Genomic DNA, 16,709 nt, shown 5'->3' on the forward strand with positions numbered 1-16,709 from the left:
TTCGAAGTTGTTTGTTTCTAGAATGGTTGTCAGTCTATCATACTCATTTACAGTTTAATGACTACAAAGGTAATTTGTTTTTGGAAACTGCACTCAAACTTGATACTGATTCAAATTTCCAGTGAATACTTTAGGAACTCCACTACGTTATTTTTATTGAGCAGTTCAATATTTAGCATGTGCTGTGGGATGTAAATTTATATATATGTATAATTCTTACGGCTATTAACTACCCTATATTGTTTTTTTGAAAAAAAAACTACTTGTTTTTGGTTTCTAAAGATGATCCAGAAACAAGTTTAGGATCCGATGCTTTTCTAAAATCTAGAACCCGTTCACTCGGATAATAGCTATTTGGAAGGTTTTATTTAAACCATTTTTTGTAAAGGTTATAATGCTACTTATCTACTACACATGAATAGGATTCAATTGCTAGATAGTAAGTGGACACCAGTTGATTTTTTTAACTTCAAGCATTCAAGAAAAACGTTTATCTAGCGATCGCTGAATTTACTCCCAAAAAGGTATCCTATCCATTACTGCTATTAATTAAGTGACATCGTCACAAGTAGTAGAATACCCTGACCTTTTTTACATTAATGTAAGTCTTGTTAACAGCTGAAGTAGAGTTCTTATAGTAGATTTACGTACTCAGCGTCATGCTTATTGTGATAAAACAGACCGTTATCAAGATGACCTTAATATTTTCCAGTATTTTCATCTGCAAAAGCCGTTTAATAGTATTTATGTGAAGTAAATAATGTACTACACATGTTAAAATACCCCCCAACCTCGAGTGCCGTCAGGATTAGTTGATGAAACAAAAAATAATGTCGGTTGAGACGAGGTGTAGACTAACAATCGTCCCACAATATTTAACATCTTAATAATGAATTGTCACATTCTGCTCACTAAACATATCCGCTTCTTTAGGAACAAACCATATGTTGAAATAGTGTTGACTTGTTTGTTATACTTAGCTAACTGGATAGAATTTTTAAAGTAGAAAGTAATTTATAGCTATAATTTATTACAATAACAATTTAGGCATTAGAAATATGGTAATAAACGTGCAGATTATAGTTCATTGAACACCAAATATGTCAGCGTCCTAACGGGAAATTGACAAATATTTAGGTACTTTAAAGATATCACAATTGACCAACCTATGAGACGAAGTGCTACAGGGACATAAATATAGTTAGGACAAAACTCATATGTTTTGATTTTGCTCAATCTACCAAAGTTGGGTATTTAACTGGATCAATAACTGTTATGTAATAAGCGCGGATCGCTGTCTACTACTGATATTTAGCCACCTCATTTCAAACTAATGCGAATCGAAGGTTGGACAAGTTCGTCCCGACATTGTTAGCAAATCTAGAAAACTGATGAGCGCAAGTGTAAGATTGATATTTGAAATTCACTACACTACAATCAATTTTATTGTCTTATCTCTAATTTGCTCTCATCGCCTGAGAATGATCATAATCTTACCGAACAGCGTACACAATACACAGGGGGCATTGATGCGAGTTCGTCAAGTTAAATGGTTGGAAACAGTCAACATGAAGTCTTAGACTTAGCTTCCCTGCTAGTTGGAACTCGTCAACAAGGCGTATTTGTAATCTTGGGGAAAATAGTGTTCCGTGTGAGATATGAACCCGCTTTTGCCAGTATCACCCAGTCAGAGACGTTATAACCCATCTATTCTGACAGCAATTCTATTTAAATAAACTGAATTTTTGTAATTAGGAAATCCTGTTAAAAATCTGTAAAGTTGGTCACGTATTTTCACGTCACTTTATTAATGGGACTCGTGTGAAAGTTAGTTCAAACCAATATTATCATTTTTAAGTTTATTCATCTTAAGGACAAAAACGAACATGGCACTTCATTGTGAAAATTGAGAACAAGACTTTGAGTAATTGTTTACAAATGGAACTTTATTTACATATATAAATTAATATACAATTTGTGACCGAAAGTGATCTTCATACTGGTCTATCGGACTCTACAGATAGCACTTACCAGAACAAAATTTTCGCAGCATTAATATTTGTGTATGTGACTCTCCTGAAAATTTATACAGAACAATGACTAAATGAAAAATAACCTTTGTAATGCTATAATATCACTATGAACACAATAACTACAAAAGAAATAACAATAACACCGTCATCATCAATAAAGTTGAGTAAAGCTATACTTACTTAAAATAACTTGGCTGGAAAAAATTTTGTAATGATGATTGAATGCCTAAAATTAACGAAGGAAATTTTAGTTACGGTCATAGAATCTGAGCAAAATTAATAACTATACTTCACTTGTTACTACCGATTATGAAAGCATAAAATAGATCTTCCTTATTCCAGTTTTCTTCTTTTAAATTATCAATAAAAACAAATGACCTATCCCAGAAAATGTCGAAACGTTTTGTGCTCATGAGATATATGTACACCTGAAGTGTTCAGCTTGTCCCATTACGTTGCAACTGCTTGGATTGTGAGGACAGATATGTTTTGGCAGTATGTGAGAAACCCAAAACTATGACACTAAATACCCGGTCCCATACACAGAACGCAGAGCTAATCAGACAATCTTCAAGAACAACTATCTATTAAACAATCCCGAATCTAAAGTTTAACTAGAAAAGCATAGACTAGAAGTTCAAGTGTAATAATCCAGGAACATGCATAGTTTCTGATCGGAGTGTGTGACATAAACATTTAATGGTCGTAGTCACCTTCAGTGTAGGAATTGACACGAAAACTTACCGGTTCGAAGTTGTCACACCATAGCACAGAGGGAGAGGAAATTACCATGATGATAAGTAAAGACATTATAAGTCGCAGTGATGGAAATGCATTTATCAACTGAATCTTGAGGGTCAACATTACACTTTACTTGCCGATTTCATTCGTTGCTTCCGGAACAACCTAGATGTTCCGTCTCTTATTATTATCGATATCATTATTTCGAAATCTTAAATTTCTACCTTGTGAATAAAAATAGACAGCTATTTGTCGCTCTAGACTATTATGGCAATGTGTAATGTATTTCTCTTTAGTGAGGTGATGTGTGGGCGAGAATGATAATGATTGGTTGTCTGCTTAGTCTGACAGTTGTCAGATGAGTTATATATTCCCCTATCCTTATTATTATTACTCACTTATTATTGATTGTTCATTGTTGTTTGATTGTGTCGGGTTTCGGTGTGGAAATACATTACGTTGTGGTCAGGCTAATCATGTGTTCTTGATCTGAGTTGCGTTGAAGTCCTGTAGAATAGACACTGGGAGGGAATCTAGTGTAGATATTCGTCTAAGGTAAATTAACGTTCCATACGTGTAAACCCAACCGTTATAACATTAGACAAAGTAAGACCGAGCGTTATAACATGAGGAATCCTCCTATCAGTTATAAATTCACTTGATGTTGCTAACTTGTATCTTCCCATTGTTATTTAAGACTGCAATTAATCAGTCGCACATTGGCATACGTGCATCCTGTGCGGACTGCCTCGATACTGCCTTAGATCACAAGCTTTGTTAGGACGAAACTCACGTCCTGGATTCCACTGCTAGCTACTATCCATCTGTTCTATCAGTTAGCTTCAAAATGGAATTCGTTAGGAAAGTAACCTAGATGGAATTTATGAACAGACTACTTGATGCCAATACATAGATGAAATCCTAAAGTGGTTGGAAAACAATAACAGAAGACATAGAAAGGTACGCAAAAACATTCGACTAACTATAAACTGTCGAAAACAACAATTTGGAGTTGGGGAGCACATAAAAATTTTAGGATTAGGTGTTTACTGTTTTGCAGCACTGTCTTTATCTCTTATAAACGTCACCACTGCAATATGTACGCATTCAAGATACATGAAAATGTATGAAAGTAGACAGGTCTAATCAAAGGTAGGTTGAAATTATGTGATGTTGCTATTAAATCGGCTTAAACACGTGCAGACAAAAATATGCAGTCACATTTAGCCAGACAGCAATGAATTACAAAAACGGGATAAATAAGTTTGAACATACAAAAACGATCTGTCCCAGTAATTGTCAACCAGACAGAAGCAAAGAGTACTGGATTCCGAGAATATTTCAGAAAACTAATCCAATACTTATATTGTGTTCATCAACTGACATTATTTATCAAGCACTAATAGTGAGTTTGTGTTGAGCAATGTGCTTAAATTCACTGTAATTAACATGCTGTTTGTAGCGAATCTCAGGAAATTTGTAACAATTCAGTAAGCATAAACTGAAGATTCTGGAGAAGCACTCCATAAAAAGTCTATACTATCTAATGGATATAAAAAAATCCCATTTCTCCAGAAGCAACAAATTAGGTTGGTATTACTCTAATTGACAGATAGAAGTAAAAAGAGTGTGTAATTCGGCAAAAATTTATGTCAGTCTAAATCCTCAAAAATTACATTTACTAAGATAAGACCAGAGAAGTAAAAATTAAAATACTTATCTTTGCAGAAAACTACACATATTAGACAGTTTAAAAGGGACGATTGAAATTTGGGGATGGGAAGTATGTGATAGTGTTTTTCTCGGGATTAAAGAAAATAAAAGAATAAATGTACCTGAGCTAGTGACAGGTTTCAAACTAGTTTAACTAAGTCCTCTAGTGATAGGTTACGTTTGTTATTCAATGCTGTATCAACAAATGTTCACCAAACCAAACATTAGACTACTTTTCCAGAAATTAACAATGGTTGGCTCTCTATTAAACTTGACAAAATGGCCTGCAGTGAGTTCTAGAAAAATAAACGTTGTAAACTACCAAAGAGCAGATAAATAAACGGTTAGTTGAACAAATACAATAAATAAAATGAGAACCATTTTATTAAAAGACTGGATATAAAAGTATCAAAGTGAACTTTGAAAATAAGGATGTTACACTATTACTTTTCTAAACTAACTTACTTTTATGGTTTAATTCTAACATTTTCTGTCCATAGATCTTTCATCACAGAGGAGTCCAATTTCTGATAAAAATTTCGTAGGATTGTCATCGTTCAGACTACTAGAAATGAGATCATACATTCCAACAGACTTTGCACGGCTCGTTATTTGTTCTACTGATACCTTGGCAATGCGAACAGCAAGTGCATAATATTTCCAAAGTCGAGAACTTGAAGTCACCGCAGAAGTTGCATTTATTAGAATTTCTAGAAGAGTTGATAACTGTTCAGATGATCGTATATGTGAAAGAGTTTTAAATGTTGTCGAAGCATACAAAAGCCAGAAGTCTTCATTATCAGGTCTATCTAAACATCCGATTGCACACAGACTTTGAGCTAAAAAGTGGTCACCTAGAGCACACAAAGTCCGACACAAAGAGGGAACCAGAGAAGCACCATATATTTCAACAAGTTGTACACATATATCGTGGCGAATTCCAGAAGGAAGAAGACCTAAGTTAATTTGTTGAATCAACTCAAGAAAGTACGCTGGAAGTAACTTACGATCCAACTTGAAAGGGTTATCGATGAACAGTAACTTTATGACAGTAGGATAAGTTGAACTATCTAACTGATTCACATGACTTGCTAATAATAGACTCATTAGGGCTAAAAGACGAATGAAAACATAATTTGGATCTTCGTTTGCACAACTCATGATGCATGACTTATAGTGACTAATTAAGTGGTCTAAAACTTCACCGTAATTTAGGCAATGGATAGTGGTATACAGACAATAACTGAGCCATAAATATGTGGAACTTCGTGGACACAATTTAAAGTTAACAAGACTGCTATTACTGGACTTTATATTCAACAAATTTTCATACGCTGAAATAACACTTTCGTAATCATCTTTTGGAAGAAAGATTAAATTGCCTAAACACTCAATAAGATGAAACTCCGTAGAATTTAATGTTTTTCTACGCCAATTTAAACATGTTATCAAGAATCCAAATTCAATTCGATGGGCTAAATTAAGGTTGACTCGTAATTTGTCAGACACATTACTAATCAAGCTTGTCCAGTCAAGAGATGAATCTAAGGAAAATAAAGAATATACTGCAGATGGGAAAAATAAATCATCTACAAACTCAGGGGAATGTAATGATACTGTCAGTGCTATATCTGCTGCACTTTTAAATTTGGAATCTGCATTAAGAGTTTGAATGTATAAATGAGTGATATACAGAAAGCAAGTGAAGCTAATATCATTTTTAATTGTTTCAAATGATTCCAGTAATTGAGATAAATTTTTAGAAATACCAGTTTCAGTGGCTGCCATTTCAATAATTTCCAGGTTAGATAAGAGGACTGGTTTGGAGAAGCATGGTGAATTGGCGGTAGAAAATAGGTTTTCATGGGGTAAAGTACCATTTAGTTGGTGATATAATCGTAACCACCACAAGAAATAAATTAGCTTGTTCTCCGTAGGTAATGATTTGAGAGTATGTTTTAGGATGGTAATTACCTTGTTATGTAAACCAAGTTCTTGTTCAAGCAAACACCACTGATAAACGAAGTACGCGAAAGATGACTCAAACTTTGATTCTTGACTTGCTTGTGCATCTTGCTGGAATTGAAGAGTTATATATTCAAGAGACAATTTAATTATTGATCTGCGGATTGGTATGCTTAAATTGGGATGTCGTAATGCTAATCTACAAGCATTCAATGGAAAACTGGAGGCTTTTAGGCAATCAAAAAGCTTTTGCTTAACTGTTATTGGATCCATATTAGAACATAACAAAAGTCCGAATACTAGATGGGCACATAAATCTGCAGGGAATGAGGAATTTTCGAGGTCGCTTGAGAATTTATGAAGGAAGGCCGAGCTTTTTGGTTCTGAACGTAAATATGCAAGATAAGCTGTATGCCAGCGTTGTATTGCTGATGACTGAGAGAAATCTGATGCAGACATGACCAAATTTTCTTTGCACACTTCACAATACACGTCATCATATCTCCCTTTATTTTCCTCACCAAGCAGAGACACAACATTTGTGCTAACCATGAATAAAGGGGAAAAAGTTTTCGATTTTGCTTTTATAACAGTTGAATTTTTGGGATGCTGAAATATACATGTTTTGTCTAGACATTCACCATCGAGAAAAAATGGGCAAATCGGGCGGAATGGATCGAATTCCAGCAAGGTTTCTGAACTTGGTTTTACTGTTGCCACCGGCTTCACACTTTTCATGTTAAACTTTGATGTAGTTGGGTTAAAATGATAGTGAACAAGAAACCACGTAACCACTTTCGCTCTTTGTAGAACATCTAGAGACAAAATAATAAGATCTCTGCGTAGATTTACAGATGATAAAGCAAAACCTGTTTGTATTATGTCCGCAGTGGAGCGGTTTACAGAATTAAGCACATCTGAATATAATTTTTGGGCTGAAGCAAGTTTTCGCTGATAAGTAGCATTTGTACGTTGGGCCTTGACAAGAGACTTACTAGCTTCTTTATACAACAAAGCTGTATGCTTACTGCGCCTACGAAGTTCTGATAACGTGGTCGATAACTTCCGAACGATTTTACGTCGTTCATCTATCAAGTGTTGTTGACGTTTAACAGTTAGTTTCAGTCGGAGAAGCTCCATTTTTCTTTGCAACAACATTTTTTCTTCTTGATGAAAACGACTGATTTTCTTTGACTGATTAGGAATATCCATGTTAATAGGAGGCTTAGAAGCGCATCTTTTTGCTGTTGAACCCTTGAAAACAGCACCAACAGGTTGACTAAGTGAGTCATCGCTATCTGATGATTCATGTAACGTAATTATAAATTTCTGCTTATGTTTTAGAGTTGATGAATCACATGATGCCTTGACTTTTGAAAACGAATTCCTGACTTCAGGTAAGTTATGGAGCAGTGTGAGATCAGTTTTCGGTTGAGTTCTATTCCCTGAAGCGGTTTTTTTCTGGAGCAGCATACTCCTTAGTGCACGACTTCTGAGTTCAATTTCATCTAATTCTGCTGAGCACTTCAGAAATAAATAACAAATGAGGTAAACCTACGTTCTGAACAACTGGATCCTCGGACTCTGTGTATGCGGAGAGGAAAGCATCAGCATATTCTGATCCCGAGTCTTCCTCGGAAGTAACAATTTCCATCGGGACATCATCCAAATTTACTTCACATAATGACGTTTGTATGATACCATTTGAAGGACCTAATAAACACACTTTATGTAAATGAACTCGATATACTGCTTGTTGGTGGATTGAAGGTTGTAGATGGATCTTGAAGAAGCGGCCCCCGTTTGGGTTGAGACGATAAGGGCACAGGGACACTGAAAAAGGAACTTTCGTTTCCTTGTGGAAGGGGTATGATACATGAGAAAGGGTTATGAACAAAAATATTTTGCAGAGGATAATGATAATTTTCCATTTACCTAAAATTTGTCAAAGAAAAAAAGGCGTCAGTATAGAAATTCAGTTCTCGACGTAGTGAAAACATTAAAGATTTCAGTGATGCATTTTAAACATTATCCTAAGTTTCCGTGGAAAGGAGTTCGACATCTTTATGCAGAAATAAAGACGCCATTTGAAGTTGTCTAGTTGGTATCAAGTAATAAAAACCTTCTAGAAGCACTCTAAAATTTCAAAGGCTTGGGCTTTCAAATCACTAGACCGATGGGACACGGTTTCTGACATTTTCGCGAAATTAAATTTAAAAAAATAAAGACCTAATATTGATAGCAACAAAACTCAGAATTATATTCTGTTTTATATTTCAAGGGACGAAAGGGAAATTTGTGAAGGAAAAATCGCCATATATTATAGTCACTAGTGAGGATTGACTTTACAACCGTTACATATTCAAGCCAGTGATTTGTGAGAAAGTCAGTTGTATAACACTTCTCAGGACTTTGGAGATAAAGAAAAAGGGAATGAAAACAAATAAATAAAAACGTGTTATTTAGTCATTCATTCATAAAGTAGAACCTGTATGCATGTATCCCATTAGCACACCGAAATGAAATTGTCAGACAAAACCCCAGACCAGTAGAAGTAGTAACAGTATCAGTGGTAATAGGAAAGATTAAACACAGAAGATGCAACTCGAAAAATATATATAAATTAACGGGATAAGAACGAATAAAGTTATGAGGAACTTAGAATCTCAGAATTTGGGTGAAGACTAAAAGTAGATGAGCCTGCGCCATTGCAAACGATATTGAACCATGTCATCCAAAGTCTCTAATTATTGGTTACGATAATCAAGTGGACCCCAACCACGTAGTCTGTCAGTCATCTACAACGTAGGACCAGGCACATATGTGCATCGGTCCAAATTTCCATACTGCATTAGCACAACAAGATTCACTGGATTCATAGAAGTAGTTAATTCAATGGTGGTAATATATAAAAGGAAGATTGGATATAAGGATATAGTACAAGAAGAGAGAAATAGTTAGTAGAAAGAAAGATATGGAGCGATTTTACTCTCTTAGTTTAAGGGAAGACAGAGTGTATACACCAATGCCATTGTGATCGACTCTGAGCCATGTCACCAAGAATCTCCAACCATTAGTTACGATAGTCACGCACACCCTAACCAAGTAGTCTGCATCTACCAACGTGGCTCAGACTAGAAGTTAGTAGTTTCAAGGACTGATGCCACGTTTTGGTTTGACCGCCCCTAACTTTCTTCCAACCGTCTCCAACACCACTCAGCATTGCGCGTCGTGGTAAACGGTGTTCAGGCATACGAAACACACGGCCCAACCATCTCATTCAACGAAGATTTACAACCTCATCAACTGATTTACCATCGTTTCCCAATACCCTGTGTCTAACCTCACTATTACTTACCCGGTGATCCCAGAAAATGCGAGCGATATTTCTAAGACATATTTGATTAAATACTAGTACCTTACGAGAATCTTCTACTCGTAATGGCCACGTTCCGCAGCCGTAAAGTAAAACAGAACGGACTGCCGCGCAGTATACCCGTCCTTTTATTGATAGACGGATATCTCGCCTTCGCCACAGGTGACGTAAGTCGGCAAAAGCCAAGCGAGCTTTTCGAATCCGTGCTGAGATTTCGTCAGACACCAACGCATTAGGGCTGATCAGACTTCCAAGATAAGTGAAGTTGTCAACGCGTCCGACTACTTCACGCCCTATCCTTAGTTCAGGTGTTAACGCAGGTCAGTCCTGAAGCAATAACTTGCATTTAGATGGGGAGAAACGGGTCCAAAACACCCTGGCATTGTTGCTCAGTGCTACCAAAAGACCTCTGCATTTTATCAGCGTCTTCGAAAAACAGGACTATATCAGCTGCGTATTCTAAGTCGATAAGTGGACCTCCTGGAGGGAGATCAATGCCCAAGAATTCAGTCGACGGGAACGTTATTTCCATCAATATACCGATGATGAAGTTGAACAAAAATTGAGATAGTGGACAGCCTTGACGGACAACACTTGAGGTTGAAAAATCAAATGACAACTTTCCATAAGCTCTGATCCGACTGGTAGTGTTCGAGTAAAGAGCCTTCACAAGGTTTATGTACTTCTGAGGTACGCTTTTCAATAACAGACACTGACACAGAACCTCCCGGTCTACAGAATCAAATGCTGCTTTTAAGTCAAGATAAACTGTCATTGTCGGACGCCGATAAGTATGCTTGTGTTCTAGAACCTGACGAATGGTGAATATGTGGTCGATGCAGCCACAACCAGGTCTGAAACCAACCTGATTTCCTCGTGTTTGCAGCTTACGAGTCTTTGTTAAGCGTACGACAATTATTGAGGCTAGTATTTTAGGTTCTATACTAGTCGAACTAATCCCGCTATGGTTATCACAGGATGATTTTGACCCCTTCTTACATATTGGGACGATCAGTGATTGCGACCAGTCAGATGGAATTATATCCGACTCCCAGATTTTAGCTAAAATATTAGTCAACCCAATCATTAAAACTGGACCACCAGACCTAAAGACCGCTGGAGCAAATCCATCTGAACCAGCTGCCCTTCCTCGTTTCGGATTAGCTATAGCTTTCTCCACTTCAATTCGAGTTGAAGGACCTACTTCAATGTTCCATTCAGGCTTTCTGGGAATGGTAAGTAGTTTTAGAGTAGCTGAAGGCCAGCTACACTGCTCTCTAAAGTGTTCTGCCCATCGTCCTAAACGTCTGGACTGAGAGCAGCCTCGTTTTCAGAACTATTTAAGTGTGACCTCAGTTGTTCCTGGAACCTACTTTTGGTTTTCTCGTTACTCAATTCAGTTCTAATGGGTCTTCTTAGTGTGGCTTTTCTGCATCCAGTGAGGCGCAAGCAGATGCGTGCTCGTATTAGAGTATGGTCGGAGTCCAAGCAGGTACTCCAGAATGAACGACAATCTTCTATCGAACCTCTCCAACGATGACTAATGCCAATATGGTCTATTTGAGTCCATCGTTGGTTTGGTGCAGGAAGTCGCCATGTTAGACGATGTCTCTCCTAATGCTTAAAATTTGTGTTTGCTAAAAATAAACGATTGTCTGAGCACAGTTGCAGCAGACGATCACCATTATCTGTTCGCTGTGTCGAAATACTAAAATACACACTCAAATGCCTTTCTGTCTGGTTTAAGCTACCTATCTGGGTATTAAAGTCATCTCCCACGTGTACTATGTCTGAACGTTTAGCTTTCTGAAGAAGTTCAGAGAGCTTTCTGTAGAATTCATATTTCACTTCATCCGAGCTGCAGTCAGTGGAAACGTAGACAGAAACGACAAAAAGGCAACCACGTGTGTCCCTATCCTTCCGATTTCTTACGGACCCGTTTAGCCGAACAACACATAGACGACTGTTAACGGGGATCCACTTTAATAATACTTGTTCCGCCCTCATGCCTAGTGCTACGCCTACACCTGCCAGTACACGAGGACTAGCCATCGGGTCGCCAGATACACTGGGGGTGTATCTCGTTAGCTCTCCGTCTTGCCGAGGCGGGGTCAAGTGAATGACCACACTAGGATCCTGTATGCGTGTTTCGGAGACGCAGCATACATCAATCGTACGGGATTCTAGGGTTTTAGCCAAGGAGGCCTGCTGACCGACTTGACATAGTATGTGTACGTTGGAGGCTCTAATGTGTAGTTTGGAGCGAGGTTTCAGTGGACCTGGGACAGTGTTTTGCACACTAGAATCGTTGGCTATGGTGACACTCGAGGACGAAGCCGAAACAGGAAGTTTAGAGTTGAAAGTCGATGTAGGAGGAATTATAGGAATTGAAGAGGGAGTTTGATTATGAATACAGTGGTCCTTGAGTGCTGTTAGATATATGAGGGCGGTTATCACTTCCCGGTTATCCACACCGTGGAAGGGTTTTTCTGGAGGTACCTGAAAAGGAAATTGTGTTAGGGGTGGTCTCAGTGACCTTTTTGTGTTAGCTCCGTACTTGTTGAGACCTTGCCGCCGGAGACGGATATTCGTGAGATAATGCGAGGTGTGCATTTCTAGGGTTGACCTTTGCTAACTCCACCCCTCCTTGTGGGAAGGCAGCATCGCTGTCATGCTGGTTGTCTGAAGGAAACACCGTACTGCTGTCACACCTCTGTACAGTCATCAGTACGACTTCGCCTTCGGACCTTGGGTTTGTCGCTTTTAGTCTTGCCGCTCCTCAACCGACATGTCTGGCATGGTAGGACCTTGAGGAACGGTTGTTTCAGCCAGTATAGCTCGGTTGCTTCATCACGATAGGCAAGCCCGACCACCACGTCAGCAACGGTTGGGACGTAGTCCGTACCCATTACCATGGCTGAGTCCGATTGCTAGTGACTTTATGGACTGATGCCATGTGTTAGTTTGGCCGCCTCTAACTTCCTTTCAGCCTACTTCTGCACCAGAAAACATCGCTTGTTGAGGTAGGCGATAGTTGGGTATAAGTAACACATGTCTCAACCACCTCAGTTGATGAAGATTTACTACCTTATCGATCGATTTCCCATCTTTACCTAGTACTCTATTCCTAACTCTGGCATTGCTTACTCTGTGATCTCAAAATGCTTTGAAGACACCCATGATAGAACACTAGTAACCAACGAATATCCTTTACTCTTAATAGCCATGTTTCATATCCATAAAATAGAATAGAGCGAACTTCTGCGCAGTAAACTCTCCCTTTAGTTGAAGAACAGTTATCTCGCCTACTCCATATGCGATGCAAGTTAGCAAAAGCCAATGGAACCTTCTTACTCAGTGCACAGATTTTGTCAGACGCTAGAGCATCGGTAATGATGAGACTCCCAAGATAGGTGAAGCGGTCAGTGGGTTTAACTGCTTCAACACCTATCACTAATTCAGAGGATGACCCATGCCAATCCTGAAGTATCATTTTATATTTGGTGGGGCATAATCCCATCACAAAAATACTCGCATTGTTGCTTAAAGTGGTCAGAAGACTTCACTTTGTCAACATCTTCGCCAAACAGAACTATATCATCTACGTATCCCAAGTCAACAAGTGAATCTCCTGGTCGAAGATCAACTGAAAAGTCAGACTACGAAAATGTTATTTCTAAAAGCATGCCTATGACAAAGTTAAGTAAAAATGAATAAAGCGGACATCCCTGAAGGACATCACTTGAAGTAGACAAGCCGACGACAGTTCACAATAAGCTCTGACTCGACCAGAAGTGTTCGAGTAGAGATCCTGTACAAGGTTAACGTACTTCTTTGGGATGCCTATCAATGGCAGACACTGACAAAGAGCCTCACGATCAAGAGTCGAATGCTGCCTTAAGGTCAAGGAAAACAACTATAGTAGGACGTCAAAACGTATGTCCATGTTTCAGAATCTACCGAAGGCTGAATATTTGGTTCATACATCCACGTCCAGGTCTGACACCAGACTGGTTTTCTCGGATTCGCTCTTCGTAAGCTCTAGTTAGACGTTAAGGTATTATCCAGGTTAATATTTCAGGCAATAAATGGGTTAAACTTATTTCTTTATGGTTGTCTTTTCTTATAAGCTGGGACAATCAGCGATCGAGACTAGTCGGATGAGATTACATTCAGTTTCCAGATTTTAGTTAATCCAACTGCAAAAACCGGACCATTAGTTCATCAGTTTTTGCTGCTCGCCCTCGCTAGAGATTACTTATAGCCTTTTCAACCTGACTAAGAGTTGGAGGACTTTAGTTCCCCATTCAGGTTCCTTGAAGATAGTGGGTAACTAAAATGTCGCTGAAGGCAGGTTGAACTGTCCTCTAGTCTTCTGCTCATCGCTCCCAAATGCCCTGATACGGTCGATGGTAGGAAGAATCCATCCTCCCTCTTGAAATGTTCTCATATGGCCACTCGTATACAGCCACCGCTAGTGAAGTTCTACTCACTGCGGAGTGTTGTTTACGAAATTGAGAGGATGAAAAGCGAATGTCTGTCACTCTAACTGGGTCGGTGGATATGGAGGATCTACCCCGAGGAGTTGGAAAACCTTGATTCCCAACCACTGGTGCATCCTTGTACCTATGTTTATCTTAAAATAAATAAGTTCTCATCGGTTCAATGTCTTGAACTGAGAGTGAATAATAGTCCCGTCTTTTTGCGAGATAGTTTCACTAATAGCCCTATTTTTAATACCTGTTTCCTTGATAACTCTGAACAGTTATGCTCAAATAAATGAATGAATAAAATCACTACTGCCCTTTTCGCTACCCACCACTGCTCACGATCATTACGTAGGCTTTTGATCAACCTACGTTTAAGCTGCCTCCACTCCTTATCGTGTTCTGAGCCAGACAGGATGAGTTTTCCGGCATCTATCAGTTCTGTAGACCCCACAGAAATCTACTGATTTCTCCTAACCTTATGGTTTAATTTACGTGGGATTAGATTTAGTTGTAAACCAGTTCCGAAAAATCCGTGCAGGGATTACACAAAAAGATGGCTCAGTCAGTCAGTTGCAACAGGAAGGTTATTAGTCTAGGGTGTCGATCGCGAGACGCATTCTCCTTGTGATATAAGAAGTAACTGGGACACACGGTTCGAAACTCTCGGTGTCAGCATTCGAAATTACTCGCCACATCACAAATATATTTGACCTTATTCACTCTACCAATCTTCAACTTAGTAATATTAAATACTACTCATTTCTCGGCATTATTTGTTCTTTCTGAACTTTGTCATATGTTTAGCTTTCGAAAATGATATATTATGATTTATACCTGTTTGCTTCTATTTTATTGATTCCTTCTTACTAAGATGTCGAGTGCAGAACTTGAATGGGGGATATATTTATGCTAAATTCAGTACATGCGTGTAAAAAACCCTCAGTGACAAAGTGAGAGAACCAAGCTTACATCACAATAGAATTTCGGTGTTCAACATTCAAGCATTTGGGATAAAATGGAGAAAGACATAACTTCGTTGAAAACGAGATGTTATTACTGACTCACTTGACAATAGGGAATCTTGTGATGCTTAAAACGCTTGAATATGTCAGGAAATCGATTTGTATGGTTCTAAACTCAACTCGAAACATCATTTCACACTGATGGATTTTTATGGAAGCATTGTAATAGTAATATACTAACTGGGTGAGACTAAAATTTATGGACGACTTTTGAGCGACGCTAGAATGACCTTGGGAGTGTCCACATAATTTGCAAAAGCACTTATGATCCAATTAAAGATAAAAACGGGGAGCCTACAATTTATGGACGAACCGATCAGATCAAATTCATCCACCGATATATCCAAATAAAATTCTGTGTTACGATTGATATTAGTTCGTGCAGAAAACCCTTTAATTAATCTCATAATAATTAACAGCCCTCTTTGGGCCCTAGTAATTTGGATATTTCTAGGTCACTGATGTCAAAGTTCGTTCGAGAATTATAGTCTCACAATACGACTATACTGCTCTCTCGAACTAAAGATGGCGAATTTTTGATCATTTTTCACTTGGCAGCTAAAGAAACTTATGTTTCTTCATGCGACAACCAATATCCGAACATAAAAATGGCAGTACAAATGACTCGTTTACTGAAACGTAATTTAAGATTACAGTCCAATGCATGAGTTCAGGTATGAACGATATCTATATGACAATAAACCAGTGTAAGACTAACTAAAACAGAAAGCTAAGCAAAACAACAATGTAGGAATGGAAACTAAATAAATGGACAAACTAGATATTGGGTCATCTGACGAACATATATATTCGTCATGGGTTGTTCTTGATACTTTTGCTGTTTAGAAACTGAGATCTTAATAAAAAATAGTGTCGATAGATTTGAAAATGGATCACAAAACATGCCAGAAGATAGTCCGTTTAAAAAGAGGAAAGTAAACAGTACGTACTGCATGGTGGAGACGAAATAGGCTGCGAAGCGAATACACTTAAGGTCAGCGCGAGTAGAGCAACCCATTGTTATTTGAAACTGCGCAACCCGAATATGAGCATTCGATTAGCGATTCTCGGTTTGTAATAGCGAAAATATCTGAAGTGTAACAACATCAAAATAAGACGAAACGATATGATGAACCAGGGTCATATACCACGAAAAGTTCTGCACCTCATAGGTTGCAAATTTAGAGCTTCCAGAATAGCTAAGAAGAGTTTGATTTTTAACTATTACTAATTAAACACGTCTCAAGAGAGCATCATGCCTATTCAGGTGTGAGGATATGATGCATGGGTTACTTTTCAGATGAAGTCTCAAGTGAGAGCTCAAAATATATTGAATCGGTAAATAAATCCCAAAAATCAATATCTCTGT

At 38.1% G+C, this 16,709-nt stretch overlaps 1 protein-coding gene across 1 annotated transcript; it reads right to left on the minus strand.

Annotated features, from left to right (window-relative positions):
* Nucleotides 1-41: 41 nt before the first annotated feature.
* Nucleotides 42-16,448, minus strand: MS3_00001638 (uncharacterized protein). Its single transcript, XM_012942940.3, has 6 exons — nt 16,291-16,448; nt 8,203-8,387; nt 8,011-8,165; nt 4,953-7,976; nt 2,214-2,259; nt 42-2,076 (listed from the first exon to the last, which is right to left on the minus strand). The coding sequence occupies exons 2-4, from the start codon at nt 8,381-8,383 to the stop codon at nt 4,968-4,970; spliced, it is 3,345 nt and encodes a 1,114-aa protein (XP_012798394.2). The 5' UTR covers nt 8,384-8,387; nt 16,291-16,448; the 3' UTR covers nt 42-2,076; nt 2,214-2,259; nt 4,953-4,967.
* Between the last annotated feature and the right edge of the window lie 261 nt (nt 16,449-16,709).

The sequence above is a fragment of the Schistosoma haematobium genome, chromosome 1, assembly GCF_000699445.3.
Source record: "Schistosoma haematobium chromosome 1, whole genome shotgun sequence".
Lineage (NCBI taxonomy): Eukaryota > Metazoa > Platyhelminthes > Trematoda > Strigeidida > Schistosomatidae > Schistosoma > Schistosoma haematobium.